The 24343-nt window shown below is 35.1% G+C and overlaps 1 protein-coding gene across 1 annotated transcript in view; it reads left to right on the forward strand.

Annotated features, from left to right (window-relative positions):
• Nucleotides 1-24343, forward strand: part of TTN (titin) — a 270387-nt gene that overhangs the window by 150859 nt on the left and 95185 nt on the right. The window contains 29 exon segments of the mRNA XM_036023238.1: nt 134-202; nt 2470-2550; nt 3482-3556; nt 4167-4250; nt 4691-4753; nt 5086-5175; nt 7260-7310; nt 7867-8268; nt 8429-8707; nt 8950-9225; nt 9365-9504; nt 9806-9932; nt 10025-10288; nt 10582-10848; nt 11002-11265; nt 11354-11493; nt 11659-11785; nt 11923-12189; nt 12303-12569; nt 13373-13639; nt 13730-13869; nt 14305-14431; nt 15209-15351; nt 19889-20012; nt 20551-20817; nt 22508-22605; nt 23315-23483; nt 23621-23887; nt 23993-24259. Coding sequence (XP_035879131.1) covers nt 134-202; nt 2470-2550; nt 3482-3556; nt 4167-4250; nt 4691-4753; nt 5086-5175; nt 7260-7310; nt 7867-8268; nt 8429-8707; nt 8950-9225; nt 9365-9504; nt 9806-9932; nt 10025-10288; nt 10582-10848; nt 11002-11265; nt 11354-11493; nt 11659-11785; nt 11923-12189; nt 12303-12569; nt 13373-13639; nt 13730-13869; nt 14305-14431; nt 15209-15351; nt 19889-20012; nt 20551-20817; nt 22508-22605; nt 23315-23483; nt 23621-23887; nt 23993-24259 — 5202 coding nt within the window.

Below are 24343 nucleotides of genomic sequence, written 5' to 3' on the forward strand. Positions count from 1 at the left end.
GTGGCTGTTCTTGGCTGCTTTGATGCTTTCTGGTTATAACCAAAGCTTGGTTTTGATTCTTGAAGTGTTTAATAGTTTGCTTCAGTCTAGTCTAAATATACAAATAATAAAAGGAAGATCATATTCTTTAAAGCTGTCACAAGGAAGAAAGTTCCTGAAAAACCCGAAGTTCCAGAAAAAGTGGAGCTTAAACCTCTGAAAGGTACTTCAGTCTTGAAAATGCATTCATATGCAGTACCCCCTCATCTGAATCTTTGCTCTTTCTGCCTTCTAGAATGTTCTCTTTTCAAATTATTTTTTTAAATAATCACAGTTGCCTCAATTATCTCTTGTGTTTTTATATATTTTATGGTTCTGGCTCATGAGTGGTGCTTCCTTTGTCTTTCATTAATTTCATACATTATATGGATAGATATTGTTTACCTTTGTCTCATCGACTTATGTCTTCTTGCAATTCCTATGAGATTTTGCTGGTTAGCTGAAATTAGTATTGAACACATCTTGGGTTAAAGTGTTGGGAGCTAGTAATGGAAAGCTTTGGAATTGCACCAGAACAGCAGTATGTGAGCCAGTATTAATTACTAAATATAATTCATGTCCTCCTTCTATCTATTAATATGATTCATAGGGATTTTCTTATGGCCTTCCTGTCACTTTCTTCTCGGTGACCCCAAGACATTTGTTCAGGTTTACAGATCTCACATTTTAGAGAGATTTCATTACCAGTGCAGGTCATTTTCCAAAATTCTCTTTGAACAGTAAGTTTTCTATCTAAAGTTAGATTCTAAAGAAAGAGAAATGAATCATAAAAGTCTAGAAATATCTTCTTAAAATAAAGTTCTTAATTTTTTCTAGTAAGTACAGTAGGGAGCAATTTTTTATTTAAGTAAACACATCCAAACACAGAAATTGAATCTTGATTTAGTCTGAAATTTGGAAAAATCACTAATGTGAATATGCATTTCCTGACCTATAAAAGCAAGATTATAAAATAATGTTACTTTGAATACCAGCTATTAAAGGATTATTACAAAGCCACTTATCAACATTAAAATGACATGAAATAACATATATTGTCTTTAAAAGTAATAGCTAAATGGTATGTTCTACACCTGAGTCTTAAATGTCAGTAAGATCTTAAAAATAAAATAATGCAGAAAAGAAATACACTGATATATTTCCACTGTGTCCCTTTTATAAGCAAAGGATATGTCATCCCAACTTGTGGTAAAATGCATGATGGTTTCTTCAAGTTCAATCAATGAAAATAGTTATATGTTAAGAATATTGGTAACTCTATAATAGTATTGAAGACCAGCACAATTTATAATGGATAAAAAAAATGTTTGTGAAATCATACTTAAAATGGTTGAAAGAAAAAAATATTTAAAATAAAACAGTTACACATTTGCTTTTTGTATATATAAATTTTGAAGTAAGAGTTAGGCATGGTTATCTTCACCACATTGCAAAAACTATTTAATGAATTGTGCATGTCTCGTTTAAAGCACTGAATGGGGAATTTTATAGAAATATCTAAGAAATTCAGATTGCATGAATCAACAAATATAATGTTACATGATACAAGTAATGTTGTGTGAGTCAACAAATATAATTTACATGATACAAGTAATGTTTTAAATTAAATTTTAATCAACTCAATAGAGAGGGAAAACAGTTCATGATTATAAAGTATATCTTTCTTTTTTTTTTCTGTTCCAATCCATGAGGGTTATAGTAGTATAAGCAGGCTGCTCTGTATAATTACAGCATATACCATGCTTGATCTTCACTAAAGATACAAGAGGAATTAATTAGAATTCCTTGGGTTTCTTTTAGTCTAAATTCAAGAATATTTTCTTATTCATTAAAAATAAGCTCCAACACCAGCTTTCAAATTGTAAAGGTCCATAATTTTAAGTTAGTATTAGTTCACAAAGGAAACCTTAAGAAAAATACTTCTGTTATAAAATGAAATAATGGCCCTTTCCCAACATCAAGGTCATAAACCAGATTCCTTGGCTTCTTCTCTCATCATTGGAGAAGACTGAATAGTAACACTAACGCTTACCAGTATCATTCTGAAGTAATCAGTGGTTAGGGAGAGACCACTGTAGGTTTGGGCAATCTATAATTGTAGATCGAGGCAAAAAATGCTGTCAAAAATCTTGTATTTAATGAAAGACTTATAGAATTAATATAGAACAACATATTCTGTACAGTCATTTAAGATGAATATATTTGCATATAGTTAATGGAATCAAATTTCATCCCTAAGTTATATAGATATTTCAGAGGAAATGACTTGAAGTATATTTTTTGCTTTTAAGTACTGTTAATATTTACATGTGACAAAAAATTATTGCTTGTGCACTGTATATAGTTAACTAGTTCTGAAAGAGACATTTATTGTTGCAATTTAGTTTTGATATGAATTCACTTCAAAATTTGAAATCATATTCTTTCAAGTGCCTGAAGCTGAAAAGAAAGTTCGCAAATTACTCCCTGAACCTAAACCTCAACCAAAGGAAGAAGTTGTTCTCAAGAGCGGTATAGTATTTTTCAACCATTATTTAGCTTTAAGTACACAAAACACACACATGAAAGCTTACAAAATATGTCTGTCCTTTGATTTCTCTTAATTAGATTCCATTATCAAAATTTGTTTGTAGTAGCACTAAAAATTAATGTTATAATTTTCCCACCTCTTTTTTATAAGAAGGCAGAAATTTTGTGAGTGTTTCACAGTATTTTTGAAATTTACTTAATAGATATAACTAAATTGATATTTTCTAAACTAATAGCAATGACCATAGATGTCATTTTCATAGTAGAATTATGTAGTAAAACATACTAAACCTATTAAATGCTCTAACTTACACCAAACTATTTAAGTCTAATTCTGTGGTTCAGTTTTAAAGTATGACACAGGATTACCACAAACTAACAAAAAAACATTTTAAAAATATTGAACATTTCTTTCTTGTGTTTTATCTTTGTAATATTTTATACTCATACCATATTAAAAATTGGAAGCAAGAATTCAAGTGAAGAATCAAGTTCTAATTTTTTCTTCACATGGAATTACTGATCTCTAGGCTACATTTCTTTAGATATCTCCATTTCAATAAATTTATACTTATTTAAATACTCTTCATTAAATTACAACACAAATTATGGTTAGAATTTGTTGTTACTCAAATTATTCATTTTGTATTTGAGTCATTACCGCCACAGACTTGTCTCTGAAGACTATTGCTGTAGACATCAAGTAACCTCGGAGTGCTCTTCTAAATTAACATTAACAACCTTTCATTTTAAAAGCAACATTTTTAATGTAAATGCTAATTTCCCAGTATAGTAGGTCAGGTTGCATGCTTGTCATTTTCCTTGCTTTGTACATTATTTGTGTTTGTCCAAATGTATTCAATATCTTCATTTGTTTGTCTTGCTTTACATATAAACATTTTTGTCTTTCAAGTTCTAAGAAAGAGACCTGAAGAAGAAGAACCTAAAGTAGAACCTAAAAAAGTAGAAAAAATTAAAAAACCTACAGGTAGGAATCTCAGTAACAACTTGTGAAATTATCTTTTAACAAATGGACATCTAACAAAAGATTTACCTAGTAAAAATAAGTGGAGTTAACTATAAACATAACTTCACATTTCATCTATGTTTTCCAACGTCTGCTTTCTGTTGAAATACTTATATAGTAATTTTCAAATCCCTTCATGTATTTTCCTGCACTTCATTATTATTACTTTTGCCACTTAAGTTCTTTCAGTAGAAATGATTGTAAAATAATCAGGTTGACTGCAGAATAACTTCACAAGAGACTGTCAGCAAATGTTTCATAAAAGTTAGGGGCTTTTAAGTGGGTATACTATTATTATTAGCCTATTATCAAAGGGTTATTTATTGGTATTTATTATGAAAGATATTTGGAAAGGGGCAGTTAATGGGGTTGGGAGAGAAGTGAATGGAATAAGGAGAAGAAAAATTAAGACAGTCAAGAAAAAACATAGAAAATTAATTGATAGAATACAGGTTTTTAAAAAAAGCCTATCAATTGACTTTTTGAAAAACAGTTTTGATTTAATTATTTCATATCAGTTGATTTGTAAATAAATAACACTAGAAAATAATCGATTATCCAAAATACCCAGAACCACCTCCAAAAGCTGTTGAACAGGTGAAGCACCTCCAGCTACTGATACAAAAATGGAAAGAAAATCCCAGACGAGAGAAAGGTACAACCTACTGGCACTTTCTTAGTTGTTTCTAAAAATTCTGAATACGAATACGCATCATTTAAAATATCATTACACTGGCATTAAGATTGAACATGTGGACCTTAATCTGGTCAGCTTAATTGTCTTTACCATTTCACTCTCACATACAATTGGTTAATGATCACCCATTTGTTAATAAATTACAAGTTTTAAATACCAGGAAAAATATGTTTATGGTCATTGAGATGAATTACAACATTAGAACCAATATAATTGCCTTACATATTTTCCAAATTTTTTTTTAAAAAAAGCAATAAACTTAGATCAAACACTTGATTTGTGCCTACAGTAATAAATTTTAACATATGCTAAGATATGTCTGCTTAATTTGGGTTTGACATTGTGAAAAACCTTCAGAAATACTGTGATGACCTGCTTATTATTATGGATTATTTCAGTGCCTGAAATAAAGCCAGCAATACCACTCCCTGGACCTGAACCCAAACCAAAGCCTGAACCAGGTGAGCAGGCTTATCCTCAATGTCAACACATATTCCTTCGTGCTTTACACAATGATGTGCAGTTTATAAGAAAAGTCAGCATGCACCAAATGATTTCTAATGTCGCAATATATTATTACATTTTATTTAATATATAATGCATTACTATATTAGAAAATATAGAATATATTATTGTATTATATATAGATTATGTTAGTTAGAATATATTATTCTCTGAAAAACTAGTCATTTGAAGACTTTTAAAGTTACATCAGAAGAGGCAAATATGCCATCAAAATAGGTTTTAAGAAGTGGCAGCTGTATACATTAATGCAATGGACATCTCTCCACAGAAGTGAAAACAATCAAACCACCACCCGTGGAGCCTGCTCCCACTCCTATCACTGCCCCCGTGACAGTACCAGTAGTCGGAAAGAAAGCAGGTATTTATTCTGTAGTTTTCTTGTTGGTTTTCTGTTATGATGGCTTATAAAAGCATTCATACTTGAATTAAATTTAAGCCCCCAATATGTTGAAACTAGGTGTCCTTTCAACTGCAGGGGGTTATAAGTTCTTGAAATTTTTCTTCATCTGATATCCTTTACCCATCTAATCTCTCACCTGATGGGTGCATATTGCATTTTGATTGGAATGTATGTTCTTGTGACACACCATTTCCTTACCTGCTTTTGAGATGCAGTAATGACTGTTCAAGGCTGATGAAAGTACAGAGATAGACACTCTCTAAGGACATGCACACAGAAATCCCGTGGAGCTTAAGATTTCCCATGTGTGCTGTAGGAATCATTTCTTATTTTTAAAAAGACTTCATATTGGATAATAAATGAGTTCTAGAAATGGATAGTGTTGATGATTGCATAACATTGTGAATATAAGTAATGCAACTGAATGGCACACTTAAAAATGATTAAAATGGTAAGTTTTATGGTAGATATATTTAACCACAATAAAAAAATGGCTGCATAGTTCAGCCTTTAAATTTATATAAGAATTTAGGTCAGTCATAATTTTCTTAAATGTACTAAGTGGTATGATTTTTTCAGATAGATACTTAGGGCATTTTTAGTTCATTGCTTAGGTGATAATTTCAAAACCAAAAATGATTTGATGTGGTTTGATCATTGATAAATACACATTTTATTAATTTGATCCTTGGCCACTTACACTCCTTAAATTTTACTTTTCTAGTTTGTAAAATCAGACTATTAATTACATTTGCCCTGTTGGATTACTGAGATTAAATAAATGTATGTGAAACACTTAGCATACTGCCTGATATATAGTAAGCACTATAGAAATATTTGGATTTTTATTGTGTTTAATGCCATGAGACAATATGTTGTATTCTTTGGCTACAGCATAATTTTAATATTTACATTAATATAGTTTGTCACTGATATTATGATTTGGGCATTATCTTTTACATTTTTGTAATTTCAATGTGCTACCTTTTATTACTTCAGAAAAAGATGAGAACTTGCATTGAGTCAATTAATTATGTGTAAAAATAAAGCTTTTCTCCCATTCCCAGAGGATGAAGCTAGAAAACTGGTTCCACAGCTTATACTGCCCCTGCACTAATAATTGAATTTAACTCTAAATGTAGGAACTTCCTTGCTTCTGCCTTAGTTTGTTTGTCTCCTTGAGAGAAATCTTCAAAGGCATCCATGCAGGCATAGCATGCGGAGCCTTTCCTTCTCTTGTGGTCTTGCCTGGACTTGTCTGCCAAAGTAAAAAGGAAAGGTTTTGGGCAACTTCTGGGCCATTTCCCTTTTTCTGCACTCGTTCCTTGTTGACAAAACATATCATTGGTCATAGTCCACAGTTCACAGTTCAATACACAAGGTAAACACATAAAATACTTGCATAGGTAGGTAAGGCTAAACTCTTCCTCACAAGGCAAGAGTAGCCTTCCAGAAATGGGAGGAGAATGAAGGCACTTGCTGAAAATACTTTTTTAAAATAATTTTATTGTTGTTCAATTACAGTTGTCTGCATTTTCTCCCCACCCCTCTCTCCCACACCCCAGTCAAGCCCACCTCCCTCCCTTGCTTCCACCCTCCCCCTTGCTTTTGTCCAGGTGTCCTTTATAGTAGTTCCTGAAAACCCTTCTCCCCACTGTCCTACCCACCCCCCCCACCCCACAGCAGCTATTGTTAGATTGTTCTTAATTTCAGTGTCTCTGGTTATATTTCGTTTGCTTTTTTCTTTTGTTGATTATGATCTCACCTTTAACTGGAACATAATCAACAAATGAAAATAACTTTTTAATCCTAAATATGTTGGTGATTTAGCTTAGTCACATTATTTTCATAATATGCCTTCTTAGAAATATCAAAAATATCTATTAGAAATGTCCATTATTCATAGAAGTCATGTAAATAAAACCAATTACTCTTTATACATTAGTATTTACAATAAAGAGCACGATTCACCTCATGTGATTTACTAAGTATGAAATAAGTTTGAAAATTGCTTAAATGCTGCGTTCTGTTCTTTAATGCAGAAGCCAAAACACCTAAAGAGGAGGCTGCCAAGCCGAAAGGTCCAATCAAAGGTAGGATTCAATTCCCTGTCCCTGAATTGTAACCTTTCATTCTTGAAAATTTACATTCTAAGGTAACTTCACATTCAAAGGGGAAAAATTTTTCAGAAGTTATCACAGTCTTTCCTATTCCTAATTGATTCTGCTCAGCTAGTGTGTCTTCTGATATTTTAATCAATACATCTCTAATATTGTTCAAGTGGGTACCATATATATATCACCAACTATATTTTAGGATAATGAACCTTATATGTTCTGAGCTTCAATTCGTCATGTACATGATATTTCTACATGACAGATAAAATAATTAGATATTAATCAGGACATTTGGTTTTAAAACTTGATAAAATGAAGAGCATTTATTATTCATGGATTCCTTATGTTATCTCATATTCCTGTCTCAAAGAAGGCAGCATAAATTTAATTGAGCTTTCAATGACCTAGTCTTTAATTTTATGTTCTTATCTTCTAGTTGCTCTGTCACTGGTTTTAGCCAGCAGCAGCCGAGTATGCACTTTCTGACCCTTACGGAAGCACCAAATCAACTTTTCATTTTATTTTGAATTAGGTGTAGCCAAAAAGACTCCTTCACCAATAGAAGCTGAAAGGAAAAAGTTAAGACCAGGAAGTGGTGGGGAGAAACCTCCTGATGAAGCCCCATTCACCTACCAGCTAAAGGCTGTGCCACTGAAGTTTGTAAAGGAAATCAAAGACATCGTCTTGACTGAAGCAGAGTCAGTTGGCTCTTCTGCAATCTTTGAATGTTTAGTCTCCCCATCCACTGCAATTACAACCTGGATGAAAGATGGTAGCAGTATCCGGGAGAGCCCAAAGCATAGATTCATTGCAGATGGTAAAGACAGAAAGCTGCATATCATTGATGTTCAACTTTCTGATGCTGGTGAATACACCTGTGTTTTACGCTTGGGAAATAAAGAAAAGACCTCCACAGCTAAGCTGATTGTAGAAGGTAATTTCGAGTCTTCTGAATATGCTCCATATTCAACTTTAGTATAGTAAACCTCAGCAGCAACTTTTATTGTCATTTTAGAGAAAACCTCCTATTTCTAAGTTTTATTTCATTGAAAACATTGCATATAGTGAAAAGTCCTTGCTGAAATTCTTCACAGAGCTTCCCGTGCGTTTTGTGAAAACACTTGAAGAGGAAGTCACAGTGGTCAAAGGACAACCATTGTACTTGAGCTGCGAGTTAAACAAAGAACGTGATGTGGTCTGGAGGAAGGATGGGAAGATTGTGGTGGAGAAACCAGGCAAAATTGTGCCGGGCGTCATTGGCTTGATGCGGGCCCTAACCATCAACGATACAGATGACTTTGATGCTGGAACCTACACCGTTACTGTGGAAAATGCCAACAACCTGGAATGTTCATCCTGCGTAAAAGTAGTAGGTTAGTAATTCGCTGGGAAATTTTGTTCTGCTCATTATACTAAGAATATAAAAGAGCAAATTTCATTTTCCAGTATCAGAATATCTCTGTCTTGCCCCTTATCAGTGATGGGGGATATCAGTATCTCATAGCAGATTAATTATGTCTAGTTTTGAGAATTTTTTTCAGTTCTGAAATTGACGACGGAAGTTACTTACATTATTTGTTCAGATCATTATTTTTCTGACCTCATTTTCCTACAGAAATCATTAGAGACTGGCTGGTGAAACCCATACGAGATCAGCATGTGAAACCCAAGGGGACAGCTGTTTTCACCTGTCATATAGCAAGGGACACTCCAAATATTAAGTGGTTCAAAGGATATGATGAAATCCCTTGGGAACCAAATGACAAGACTGAGATAGTGAAAGAGGGAAATTATGTGCACCTCAAAATTAAGAATGCTGTGCCAGAAGATATTGATGAATATGCAGTGGAGATTGAAGGGAAAAGATACCCAGCAAAGCTGACACTTGGAGGTACAAAAATCATACCTTTTATTCTAAAATATAAGTTTTATGTGTGCATAAGGCAAATAACACCCCCCCAAAAAACCTGAAAAGAAAGCATTGCTAGACTGTTTAACACATTATGGTGTTTTATCCTTGACCCAAACAGAACGTGAGGTTGAATTGCTTAAACCAATAGAAGATGTTACCATTTATGAGAAAGAAAGTGCAAGCTTTGATGCAGAAATCTCAGAGGAAGACATTCCTGGACAATGGAAACTGAAGGGAGAACTTCTAAGACCCTCACCTGTGAGTAATTTCCTGTTTTAAGTTGTTAGTCGTGTAAAATAATTACTTTCTATAATAAGGCATGACATTCAAATTTGGTTCAGTAATGATGGAGTTACTTCAGGCTTCTTAAGTTTCAAACAGGGGAAGAGATTTGGGGTACTCTTTGTAGACCATTCAGACATTTAAAAAAAATTATAACAAGACATTTTTACTTTTCTTAGTAGTAATTCTTAAAACTCTGTAGAAATCTATCTCTGAAACATTTCTTCTGTAGGGAATTTATCTCAGTTAAATGCTAACTAAAACTATTGTTTTTCAGACTTGTGAAATCAAAGCAGAGGGTGGGAAACGCTTCTTAACTTTGCACAAAGTGAAGCTGGACCAAGCTGGAGAAGTCCTTTACCAGGCACTTAACGCAGTCACAACTGCCATTCTGACAGTGAAAGGTACAGGCTTTTAGAACCCGAGTGGTGGACTGAACTTCATTTCATGTTGCTCTGCATCCTGAGAAACCTCATTCTTATTGTTTGGTTTTCAGAAATCGAACTTGACTTTGCTGTGCCCCTGAAGGATGTTACTGTTCCAGAAAAGCGACAGGCTCGGTTTGAATGTGTCCTCACTCGAGAGGCAAATGTCATATGGTCTAAAGGACCTGATATCATCAAGTCCTCTGACAAGTTTGACATCATTGTTGATGGAAAGAAACACATTCTTGTTATCAACGACTCTCAATTTGATGACGAAGGGGTCTACACCGCTGAGGTGGAGGGCAAGAAGACCTCAGCACAATTATTTGTTACAGGTATGAGTTGATGAGATCTGACTACAATACCTCATATTTAGGCATACAAATAAATGACTTTAAAGATAGCACACCAAGTTCTAATAACTCTAAGTGACAATTGGCACCCCTGCCTTACTTTCACATCGCTACTGAACAATCCCCCTGACTTTTTTTTAAACAAAAGGTAGCTCCATTTGAAAAGATGAGTAAGTAAGTGCCTGGTGAAATCCTTATTACCCAGGCAGATTAGAGTGGAATATCTCTGAAGGTAAATTGTTTTTCTGAGCATATTATCCATACTTGCATTGCAGGTGTACGATTGAAATTCATATCACCTCTTGAAGATCAAACAGTGAAAGAGGGTCAAACAGCAACTTTTGTTTGTGAACTTTCTCATGAAAAAATGCATGTAGTGTGGTTCAAAAATGATGCCAAACTCCACACAAGCAGAACTGTACTCATCTCATCTGAGGGCAAGACTCACAAACTGGAGATAAGAGAAGTAACACTGGATGACATATCCCAGATACGAGCTCAAGTAAAGGACCTGAAGTCCACAGCAAACCTAAAGGTCTTAGGTAAATGTGACTGTCACTAAACAGCCAGTTCTTAGACATTGAGAGTGGGTAGTAGTTAATTCCTCTTCAACCTGTTAATAAACTCTCCAATAAACTCTCCAATAAACTTTCATTTTCCCATTCTCCTGATTATCTGCTGAATGGCTTTTACAGAGGCTGATCCCTACTTCACTGTGAAATTGCATGACAAAACTGGAGTTGAAAAGGATGAGATTATTCTGAAGTGTGAAGTGAGCAAAGATGTGCCGGTGAAATGGTTCAAAGATGGCGAAGAGATTGTACCTTCACCCAAACACTCCATCAAGTCAGACGGCCTGCGCCGCATCTTAAAAATCAAAAAGGCGGAACTTAATGATAAAGGCGAATACATGTGTGACTGTGGCACAGACAAGACAAAAGCAAATGTTAACATCGAGGGTGAGTTGCTCAAAACTTTTAAATGTACCTTGTCTGAATCTTCAGTTTACCTGTTCAGTCAGTCTAATAAAACTTGGTATCATTTCAGCTCGACTGATAAAAGTGGAAAAACCTCTGTATGGGGTAGAATTGTTTGTCGGTGAAACAGCTCGCTTTGAAATTGAACTTTCTGAGCCAGATGTCCATGGCCAGTGGATGTTAAAAGGAGAGCCTTTAACTGCATCCCCTGTAAGTCAAGACGATCCAATCACACACAGGAGGGGGCTTGCTTGGTTGTTTAGGCTGAAAAAAGATAACACTTCTGGTATAAAACCTCTTGATGACTTGTAGTGTCAACCAGTTACGAAAATGATGTTTTTCTATTTCTTTCCCTCTAACCTTCACCCCAAACAGGACTGTGAAATCATTGAAGATGGGAAGAAGCACACTCTGGTCCTCTACAACTGCCAGCTGGATATGACAGGAGAGGTGTCCTTCCAGGCTGCCAATGCTAAATCTGCAGCCAACCTAAAAGTGAAAGGTACGCTCTGCCTGTCAGGCCCCCTTCTCTTGCAGAACTGCATGTTTGTTTGCAAGACTTCCTCTGAGATCTGGAATTGACCAGGAGCCATAATGGAATCATCTTCTGGCTTCATCCACACCACCCTTCTCTTGCAGAACTGCCACTGATCTTCATCACACCTCTCAGTGACGTTAAAGTCTTTGAGAAAGATGAGGCGAAGTTTGAGTGTGAAGTATCCAGGGAGCCCAAAACCTTCCGTTGGCTGAAAGGAACCCAGGAAATCACAGGTGACGACAGATTTGAGCTTATAAAGGACGGCACTAAGCATTCAATGGTGATCAAATCAGCTGGTTTTGAAGATGAAGCAAAATACATATTTGAAGCTGAAGACAAGCACACCAGTGGCAAACTGATCATTGAAGGTAAATATTTTTATCAGTTAGACCACCTTCCATTTTTTTTTGCTTTTATTTTCATATTTTCACTTTAAAAGGCTGGAATAAATGAGGTTGGGTTTTTTTTTTTTTTTTCATAGGAATCCGGCTCAAATTCCTCACTCCACTCAAGGATGTGACAGCCAAAGAGAGAGAAAGCGCTGTGTTTACTGTGGAGCTGTCCCACGAGAACATCCCCGTGAAATGGTTCAAGAACGACCAGCGCCTGCACACCACCAAGCTGGTCTCAATGCACGATGAGGGGAAAACTCACTCAATCACATTCAAAAACCTCTCTCTTGATGATACCTCTCAAATTAAAGTAGAAGCCATGGGGATAAGTTCAGAAGCTAAACTCACTGTGCTTGGTAGGTGCTCTCTTCAGTTTAATTTTATTGCACTAAATTCAGCAGAAATATATGGAGCACCTGTTACTTAAAATTGTCTTCTGAATATTATATTGCAAGAAATGAACCCCCATCCTTGAGAAATGATCATATATGTTATCAGAAGTATTTCTAAAATATTTTTGCTGAAAATATAAGGATTCAAAGTAATAAAGACTCAGGCTTACAAAATAGCCAGTTAAAATCAGAATTAAAACTCTCAATTATTGAGTCCCATCATGTTTAAAAGAGAAATATTTATCTTCCTAGATCCTTGATGTATCAAATGTATTTCATAAAAATGTTTTTGCAAATTTCTAATGAGAGAAAACACAGAACTTGCATTAGTAAACCTCATTTTTTAGCCCCTTACTATCAGGCAGATATGAAGCCTAACATATATAGAAACTACCAAAGGCAAACTATTAATTCACATGAATATGAAAACATATAGATAAACTAGACATAATAATAGATTTGCTAAGAAATTAGAAATTTAGCCAAATAATAAAGGAACACATAATTATATTTGAAGGTAAATTTCACAGTGTCATTCAAACTACTGTTCATATAATACTTCAAAATAAAATGCAGATAAATTAGATCCTGATAAATCTCACATATGTGTTCCCTTTCTAACCGTTAGAGAATTTTGAACATAATAAATGAGTGAGCATTTGGTATAATTTTAACATATACACAGAACTCTGAGCTGCCTCTTAAACTTTTCAAGAGATTGTCATTTTCCTTAGAGCTTAATGAAAAGTCTTCTATTTTACTTGCAGAGGGAGACCCATACTTTACAGGAAAACTTCAAGATTATACTGCTGTAGAGAAAGATGAAGTGATTCTACAGTGTGAAATTAGCAAAGCAGATGCCCCAGTAAAATGGTTTAAGGATGGAAAGGAAATAAAGCCATCTAAAAATGCTGTTATTAAGGCAGACGGCAAGAAGCGCATGCTGATCCTAAAGAAAGCCTTGAAATCAGATATCGGACAGTACACCTGTGACTGCGGAACAGATAAGACCTCAGGAAAGCTTGACATTGAGGGTAAGGAAATTTCCATGAATTTCACTCTCTAAGCTGTCCGGGTTATTTCTGCTGGAGGCTCATGACATGTGCTGACCTTCACTTGTCTAGATCGGGAAATAAAACTGGTGCGCCCCCTGCACAGCGTGGAGGTGATGGAGACCGAGACAGCCCGCTTTGAAACTGAAATCTCTGAAGATGATATCCATGCCAACTGGAAACTCAAGGGAGAGGCACTACTCCAAACACCTGTAAGGCTATTTCTGAACTTGTCAACGCCCAGAGAAGCTATGTGAAACAGAAAAGGACAGGAAAAACGTCAGAGTGCACACAGGGCATTTAAAACATGACATTGTGTTCTCTGTCAGACTTTGAGCCACAGGGAGACATTAGGGCCTGTGAGTGAGCTCAGGCAGGCACACCTGCATTATTTTTGTTCCAGCCTAGTCGGTATAAGGTTGTAGATACGCAGTGATGCTGCTGGTTGGTTCAGAATTATAGAGCCAAAACAAACAGGGCCTTTGTGATGTGCCTGGACACTTTATTTCACACAAAAAAAGCTCAAATTTATTAAAAGTCTTTTCACCCATTATTAGTAGCATTCTGTTAATTAAGATAGTATTCCTCAGAAAAAAAACCCCAAGGAAAATTATTTCCTATGAAGCCTTTTTTCTCTTTTGGTACAGGATTGTGAGATCAAGGAAGAAGGCAAAATGCACTTCCTTATTTTGCACAATTGCCGCCTGGACCAGACTGGTGGGGTGGAGTTCCAAGCTGCCAATGTTAAATCCAATGCACACCTCCGAGTAAAACGTAAGTATGATGTGTTTCTGCTGAAAATCCAGTGTGCACTATTGCAGAGAATAAGGGTGAAATTATTTGGAATTATTTGATTAATTGGAAAAATTATTAAAGTACAGAAACAGGCTTTCTTGTATTTACTTCTTTGATATCCTAATACACACCTGTCATTGAACTTGCCATTTGAACAAAAGAAAATTAAGCAAGTCAGATGTACCTATTTTGTAACCCTTTCATTCAAAGTAGACATACCTACTGTAAGACTCTAACTCAGAAATTTAACCCTTGAAGACCACATTGTTCGAGTGCCTGTACCACTGTAGCACTGTAAAGAAAAACTCGGCTGTTCAGGCATTTCAGACTCAAGAAGGAGAGGACAGCACTTGGCTAACATTTTTGGAAAGTGCAAAGCGTTTGATGGACATGGACAGGCTATGTGATTGAGGGGCCCTTGTCCTCTCCCAATCAGAGTCTTAGTTATTTTGGAAGCCACATACCTTATGTAGCCAGAGGAACTTGACGCCTGGCAGAGAGACAGATGCAGCACGGATTTCTCGCTGACCTTGTACAACAGCACGAACGGGCCCCTACAAATATCCACCCTCTGGCCACCAGCTCTCCCCTTCTCAGCACCACAGGACCACGTTCACATGGGAGCTAAAGGAGTGGCCAGTCCTGTGGCTCTTTCCTTCCTGAAGAAAGCAACCACAGAAATGAATAACTGAGTCTTTTTACTTCCTTGGAATTACAAAATGAGTAATCCAAAGCTGTTTCCTTCCTCTCGCAAAGCACGAGTAATTGGTCTTCTGAGGCCTCTGAAGGACGTCACAGTGACTGCAGGGGAAACAGCCACCTTTGACTGCGAGCTCTCTTATGAGGACATTCCAGTGGAATGGTATCTCAAAGGGAAGAAACTAGAGCCCAGCGACAAGGTAAAAGGCAGGAGTGTGCTTGCCTTGTCTTGCTCTTACTTTTTCAATCTCGCTTTCCACCTTCACTTGCATGTTCCTTGTTCTTTGCTCTTCCTCATGTCCCTTCCCTTTCTTTTTCCTTTCTCTTCCAGTTCTAGCCTGATTTCTGCTGAAATCAAAGCAGATTCTTCTCATTTTTGTTGGGTTTAACCTGATGATGTTTTCATTGCAATGGAAATTAAAATTAAAGTACAATCAGCTTTTCACTTGTTTTTGAAGAAAAGGCAAATACTCCTCAGTTATTAATGATAAGAAAGAGAAAAAAGATCAAAAAGACTTTCTAACTGGATGCGCTGTGACAACAATGTACATTAAAGTTTATGACAAATTCTCCTGCAGCTATCTGGTGGTCTGCATGGAAGGGGATTAAGAGAGGAGGATTGAAATTCCATTTCAGGCAGTTGATCAAGTGGTTGAGATAACTTCTGAGCAGATTTGCTCTTTAAGCATTTCTCCAAAGCTATTTTTAACACTCAAGTGCTTTGAGCTATGCAAATTCTGGAATGCAAGCAGACTATTTAAAGTGCAATTGATGGTACCGAAAAGAAAGAAGGGCTCTTTGGCCATCCACATCTATGAGCAAATATACTTTAAGAAACTTTAGGACATAACAAGCTCCCAGTGTTAACTTCTTTAAGCCTAAGATTTTATCCCCAAAACAAAGTGTGTATCTAAATTATCTTAATAATTCACCATTGATTTTAAATTCTTGAAATAAAATATATGGAAAATGTCCAGGAAAATCAAGAGCAGGACAGTTCATTGTTCTATGCCAATTTTTTTCAACATTTTAGAAACAATATCCTAAATGTACAGAATTACTCTAAACGCTTTACATACATTAACTTTATTAATATAATAACTCACTAGGAACAGACTTGTTCCCATCTTACAGAGGAGAAAATGTGTCAGAGACACTGTAAAAAATTCCCCTCGGGTCTAAATCTAAGATTTAACCCAGCAAACCCTAGGATATCCTAGGAATAATGTGCCATCAAAGCCTCAATACGAATCAAACTTTTAAGACTTATAGGAACATAATTAACAAGGAATTCAGTTTAACAAAGAGCACAACCGTCAAAAAATGTCAAGAGACAATTCTCTCTTTCCAGCTAATTGTTTATTTCTATGTGAGTGCATGAGGGCATAAATGGCACATCCATGGTGTTTATGAAAGACATCAGCATTTCATAAATAAGTTTCATACTTTTAGCCATTGACATAATGTATAATTAAATATATTCCATGGTCATATTTTTTATACACTATAATGTTAATGTTTTTAAAAGAAGTAAGAATGATAACCTATGTGTGTGCATGCACATGGTATCATCGTACTTTTAAGGCTTGCTTATGTAGCTGTGTCATTCTTTAGGTTCAGTTCTAAAGCCCACTACCTGAGTTCTGGTGTTTGCTGGGTTAAATCTTAGATTTAGACCCGAGGGGAATTTTTTACAGTGTCTCTGACACATTTTCTCCTCTGTAAGATGGGAACAAGTCTGTTCCTAGTGAGTTATTATGTTAATAACAAGTTAATGTATGTAAAGCATTTAGAGTAATTTGTACATATAGGATGTATTAAAAATTTTTAGTCATTGCTATTATCCTCATCATAATTAGAGTCCAAATTTTTTCAAAGTAAAAAAAAAAGAGCCATGAAATCAGTTAATTATTAGAAGCAAATGTTTTTGAACTGTTCTAAAATGAACAAAAAGCTCATATCCTGCCTAAGTGATTAGAGAATAATTCAGTAACAGTCTTTTGGGAAGTAAAGTCTGCCTACTGCACAGACAGTAATCACAAATTGGTCCCCTTTTTTACCAAGGACAGGAAAAGCAACTATATTTTCAGATTTCAGCATGAGAATTAGGTAATATAAAATGAAGTATTACTTACAGTGAGGTCTCCTAAATATTAAACTGGGTAATGGAGGCATCTCTCCCTTGGAGTTTGCTTTCTTAAAATAATACATTTGTCCTATTAAATGTGGTGTAATTGCTTTCACATCTAAAGGCAAAGATTTGGTTGACTTTTCAAGATCTTTTCCACATCTGTAAATTCATAATTTGAAAATAACAACACTGCTTAAGGACAAATGATATTATTCTTTTGCTACTAAATATTTTTTGGTCAGATTAAGAGCTTTTATTAAAGGATCAGTCTCATTAGCTTTAATGTGAAAACCATGCTATTTTAATTTAAAATGTAGACTCATAAAATCTTATTCACATTCCTTTTACTCAAAAAAATATATCTCTTATTGTCACTAAACATTTTTCTTGGGTTAGAAAGGATCATCTTACTATAATTCTATAGGGCCTCTGTGTCTTTTTTAGCACAGGAATTTTAATCCTTTACTTAGCTACCCAAAATACTTCAGCCTTTCATGAACTTGCTCTAATATTACTTAAATGTCTCTTTTTTAAAAAAGAGACATTTAACTATTAAGTTTATTAAACATAAAGTATTAAGTAATAGTCACTTTATTACATTTTCTAAGTTTTGTTTAAAAAAACTTTTAGTAGCAACATACTTGCTACTGTCATTTTCCTTTAGACCTTTCATCTGAATTCTACAAAATCATTAGCCTCCAAAAACTACACTAAACAAACAAAAACAACTTATTAGAATAAGAAAATTAAAAGAAAAACATTTCGAAATGAGTCGTGGGTTTTTTTGTTTGTTTGTTTGAGGGATTTTTGGCCATCAATCCAAGAAAGAACTGTTAAATCCTTAAATGGCCTTGATAATTTTATATTTAAACTTTAATAACTTAGTCACAGTCATAATGTCTACTGTATTATAGCCATATGCTTCCATCGCAAATTAACAATATTTTAAAAGGATAAAATATAACATTATCCTTATATAATCCAACACCAAATCTTCAGCATTCATTTTAATGGTTTATTTTCATAAGGTACCAGTTAGTTTTTTTTTTAAAAAACATGATCAAGGTGCATTATATAGAGGGATTAATTGAGAACCACTATGTTCTGAGCCAACTTATTGGTAACACAATTTTCTAGAGTAGCTGCAGAAGAATTTGGATAAAACGGCATGTTAATAGATAAGATTTATCTGTGGGTGGATTGAAACTTGAGTTATTTTTATATAGTCCTAAATCACAATCCAAAATTTATTTCCAAAATTTATACTGAAATATCATTACAAAAACATTTTTACCGATTCAAGCACCATGTCCTTTAATAAATAGCTATGTTCCTAAAACACAGCTTAATTACCACCTCCTATCTGTTTATTTTCCCTTATTATACTTTAGGCCTTTGTCAATTATTAAAGTAGTTATATTAATAACCATGCCCAGCTCTTAAGGAAAAACCTTCACATGAAACTTGATTCATGACTCTTTCCTTTGCAACAGCATAATACATAGTTCCATTGGCAAAAACCTTTAAATTATTCTTAACTCTGAGTGATCTCTTAAGCAGTGCAGAATCGATCTGAATGACAGGACATACCACCTTGCAGAACTTTAGATGCAGAATGAGAAGAGCTCCGACTGTTTTATCATTACCACTAGGGTGGCCCTGTCCTGTAGGTTTCTTTTTAACTGTGCAAGCCACATCTATGGAGCCTGGTGAGCATCCACTTCAAGCTGGTGTATCCTTTCTGACAATTTATTTTCCTACAGACTACCCCCTTCAAATCCAGACTGGATTTGAAAATAAAACATTTGAATGATAAACTTACAACTAAAATTTATTGTTTAAATATTAATATTAGTGACAGCCTTTGTCTTGCTATTCTTTCTACTGTCACAGTGGTCTCCTGATTTAACTATTTCTAAAGTTATTTCATCTATTTGTTCATGCTATGTGAACAATTGTACCCTGTCTGATACCGAATTTTCCCAATCCAGAGATGCAAATACTTGGAAGGGAAGAAGTCAACATCTTGATTTGTATTTTTGAACAAAATTAGGAAGTTGTATAACTTATTTTAAACATAGGTTTAATTGGTTTACAAAATAATTTTAATTGCTAAAATAAATGGGAAAAAAGTTTGAGCTTGTTGCATGGCAAACACCTTGCATTTAGAACATAAGGTTCACTTTCCACTTACCATACACAATCAGTTTTTTTTCCTTCTTTTCATGATTTAGCTTTTCTATCTTCTTCCTTATATATATAAACCCAGTGGCACAATAGAGGCAAATATAATACACATACGATACACACACATGCACAGAAGTATAAACAGAAATTTACCTAGCCATTTCAACATAAATAACCATCTAGTAATAATTAAGAGTACTTACAAAAGTCTAAAATTTCCTTTAAGATTTCAAACTATTAATTAAAATAATTTTCAAATATATGTGCTATACATAGGATTATAAAACAACTTGGAAAGCACTATTTCAAACTTTTTTGCCTAAATTAATTAAATGCACCTTTATATATTGGATTGCTGTTTCAAATATTCTTAAACTGCATGTTTTTGTTTTTTTGTTTTTTTGTTTTCAAAAAACTAGGTGGTCACGCGTTCAGAAGGAAAAGTGCATACACTTACACTGAGGGATGTAAAGTTGGAAGATGCTGGAGAAGTCCAACTGACAGCAAAAGATTTCAAAACTCAAGCCAACCTCTTTGTGAAAGGTAATTACAAGGCTTACATTCTAAAACATGTATAATGTAAAGGTTCATATATAATGCCAACTCTCAATTATCTTTAACCTTTGTGTGTTGAGTAGCATAGATCATTATAATTCACTAAATATTCAAAAGTCTATTTTTACTTTTTGGCCTAACACAATAATTTACAGACTATTTTTTTTTAGTCAGAGTTGACTAACATAGGTGTTACTTCCTGTTCTTGTCCCCACTGTTTTTATTGCATTCAATAAACAGCTGGAGGAAGAATTATTATCAAACCAGGTGGTGTCACTTTATTAACAAAGAGTTGGCTATTATTTCCTTGATGTTTCATATTTTTTTAAAAAATGCATTTCCTCCGTATGTACAAATAATGATGAAATATCATTATTAGAGGAATGCATTCATGTGGAATCAAATCTTACAAACCAACCTTAAAAACAGAAAAAGCTCTGGAGATACAAGAGAAAATTGAGGAGGGCCTGGAACTCTTTCAGAAGGAAAGGAGGAGTGCTTTGGCTAATTAGTATGATTCTTTCAGAACCCCCAGTTGAATTCACTAAGCCTCTTGAGGACCAGACGGTCGAAGAGGAAGCCACTGCAGTACTGGAATGTGAAGTATCCAGAGAAAATGCTAAGGTGAAATGGTTCAAAAATGGCACAGAAATTCTCAAAAACAAGAAGTATGAAATTGTTGCTGATGGCAGGGTCAGAAAACTTATTATACACGGCTGTACCCCAGAGGATATTAAAACATACACTTGTGATGCAAAGGATTTTAAGACTTCCTGTAACCTGAATGTCGTGCGTAAGTATTCTTCTTCCACAGGACTTTTCATTTGCAACTCTTTGGTAACAGCAACAACAAAAAACAAGATGCACAACATTTTGCATGCCTTTCTTGGTCTAACTGCATTTCTTGGCAACTTACAATATCGACACAGGCATAACCTGATCTTTATGTGTTTAAAAACCAAGTCTTTCTGCTACACCTGGTCTGAAAAGGACAGATTGATCACTTTTCACTATGCTTCTCACTGAGCAGCGAGCAGATGTGCTCTTGGTCTACACAGGGTAAGCCTATGTAGGAATATCCTCATGCAGATGAGGACAAGTTGAAAGAAAAAGATGAGAAGGGAGCTATGATTTTTAAAAGAATGAAAATGAAAGCAATTTCTACTTGGAAGGAAAATGAATCCTCGGGTATGGGGAACAACTAGAAAGTGAGCATGAAATTTCAGTTTGAATAAGAGCATGCTAGAGGTCTGCTATGATATGATAAAGCCCATTCACATAATGCTTTGTCAGAGAATACGAATGGTTAAGAAGATGGAGAGAAGCCTGGAATCTTTGAGTGCTGTGAATGAAGAGAGCTCCAATGGTTTTTAGCATTACTTCTTCCTCTAGTGAAAAATATAACATCTTTTTACAAAACACCACATGCTGGCTAATTTTTTTCACTTACTCATGTGTCCAGTGATAACATTTCTCAGGGCGCATTTTTGTGCAATACTTGCTGTTTGATTTAGTTGCTTCCCTTCTGTCAACAGCTGCGAAATAGTGGCTTGCTTGTGCTTCCATGCATCTTGTACTGTTTTATTCTCTCTCCTTTGTGGTTGCTCCACTTTGGCCTGTGACAAGGTAGCTTCTTGGGTCTCCTTTGTGCCATCTATTTTGTCTCCACTCCAAGAAGGCTCAGCTACAATGAGCCTACACTATCTTTAAGCCTATCAGCCAGTATTTATGTCCCAGGATCTCACTGATCAAGGAAGGATTCACAAAGAGCCCTGAAAGAAAGACGGGTGAGGGGTCAGCTCTCCAATCCTGTAAATCTGCTGACTTAATTCTGGAGATAAATGAAACAAGAGATATTAAAAGAAAAAAAATCATCTCCTGCTACAAAATACATTGCTTCATCACACTAATAGATTTTATCGCTGACATATATATGACATGTTTGAAGCTGATTTTTTAAAAAAGCTGAATGTATGTCATTTCAATTGCAAGTTTATGTCTTCCATAGACAAAGCTGGTCACAGTGCTTCCAGCTGCATTACTATTGCATTCTGCTAATTTCTCAACCATCATGCTTGCTGTATTAAATAAGATAATGTTTCTTGTTATTATTTTCCTTTGACAATATCAACTTTCAACTCTAGAGAATATCAATGGGATTTTTCTTCCAACTCTCATTAAGAAGAACTGAGCTGGTGGTAGAGAAATGATGGATAGATGGGTAGATAGATAGGTAGATAGACAGACAGACAGACATAATTAGTTGGACCTGTAATATGCCATACGATTTTATAAAAACTAGAGAGATACGTAAAAAGCAAAGTATCCTACCTGAATGGCAGCTCCACGTGATTTCAAAACCAGCTGTAGCTTATTAAGATGGAAAGACCTACAAAAGACTAACTTTTTCTTAATATGTACCACAGTAATGCCAGAGTAAACTTCTAGAAAACATTTTGAATTCTGATTACCTTCTCTTGCAGCTCCTCATGTGGAATTCTTAAGACCACTCACTGATCTTCAAGTAAAAGAAAAGGAACTGGCTCGGTTTGAGTGTGAAATTTCCCGAGAAAACGAGAAGGTCTGTGATCATGTGGTTGCTATCTTGTATTGTCAGATAACTTTATGTTTGCTTTTGGTTTAGGAAAAAAGGGCTGAGGAAGGTTAATCTCACCTACCTATCTCTGATAATCATTGTACTTTTAGCTTAGAGATTATTACTTTAGTATAAAATACATACTTGATTTAAATTGTTCTCTTTTTAGAATTATTTATTTACTGTTATTTACTTGAAAAATACTGGGTTCACAATCAGATTAGACATTATTATTTTGAACCATATGAAATTGCTGTTTTCTTTAGGTTAAAAAAAATCAAATATCAGCAATTTTATATGTCTTGACTGAGTTCTATTTGCCACTAGTTATCATTGAGTCTAGATTACACATCCGAAAGACAAAGGAATTGCTCTACACTTGGTCTGAAGCCTGCTCTGGCTCTACACTTATGCAATCCCATTGCACTAAGTAACTGATAATAGTATCATAGCAGCTCACTTAACAATAATTGCAGAAGTTTGCTCCTGCTTTTCTAAAACAAATTATTTTACAATTACAGTTGACCTACTTTGGGGGGTTGAGTTTTATTTCCATTTGTAACTTTGATTATTCATACTGTAAAGCCTTGTTGGTTGCTTTTAGAAAAACCCAGGATCCTATCTCCTCTTAAGGACACATATATGAAAGAACAACAAAAAAACTGATAAAAGTTTTAATTTACCTTAAATATAGGTTAAGTGGTTCAAAGATGGTGCTGAAATCAAAAAGGGCAAAAAATATGACATCATATCGAAGGGAGCAGTGCGCATTCTTGTCATCAACAAATGTCTGCTGGCCGACGAAGCAGAATACTCCTGTGAAGTGAGGACGGCGCGAACTTCTGGCATGCTGACAGTACTGGGTAAGAGCAGTCTTTCTCTGCAGAAGTTTTTTGTTGTTTGTTTGTTTGTTTGTTTGCAGAATTGTATGTGTTAGGGAAAATATAAGAATTTCCATTTTAACTCAATGGTTTTTTTAAAAACTTTATTCTTTTTACAGAAGAAGAAGCGGTCTTTACAAAAAATCTCACCAACATTGAAGTGAGTGAAACAGACACTATTAAACTGGTTTGTGAAGTCTCCAAGCCTGGAGCAGAAGTGATTTGGTACAAAGGGGATGAAGAGATCATTGAAACAGGAAGATATGAAATACTTGCTGATGGACGAAAGAGAATCCTGGTCATTCAGAATGCCCAACTTGAGGATGCTGGCAGCTACAACTGTCGACTCCCAAGTTCTCGAACTGATGGCAAAGTCAAAGTACATGGTATGAAAATTACTATGAATAATATTTATTTTAAGAAATTCATGTTCGTTGTATTCAGGATACAAATGCTTAAGTTTTTACTATCTTGAAACTTTTTCCTTCCAGAACTTGCTGCTGAATTTATCTCAAAGCCTCAAAATCTTGAAATACTTGAAGGAGAAAAGGCTGAATTTGTCTGTACGATATCAAAGGAAAGCTTTGAAGTCCAGTGGAAGAAGGATAATGAGACACTTGAACCCGGAGATAAATATGACATCATTACTGATGGCAAGAAGAGGATCCTAGTTGTGAAAGATGCCACATTACAAGATATGGGCACTTATGTTGTCATGGTTGGGGCTGCCAGAGCTGCAGCACACTTGACAGTGATTGGTAAGTTTGGTTTTGCTTCTACGGTTTACTCATATTTGTATCTTTGGTCCTCCTTCATACTCTAAAGTCCTGTTGGTTGCTTTC

The sequence above is a fragment of the Phyllostomus discolor genome, chromosome 4 (genome assembly GCF_004126475.2).
Source record: "Phyllostomus discolor isolate MPI-MPIP mPhyDis1 chromosome 4, mPhyDis1.pri.v3, whole genome shotgun sequence".
Taxonomy (NCBI): domain Eukaryota; kingdom Metazoa; phylum Chordata; class Mammalia; order Chiroptera; family Phyllostomidae; genus Phyllostomus; species Phyllostomus discolor.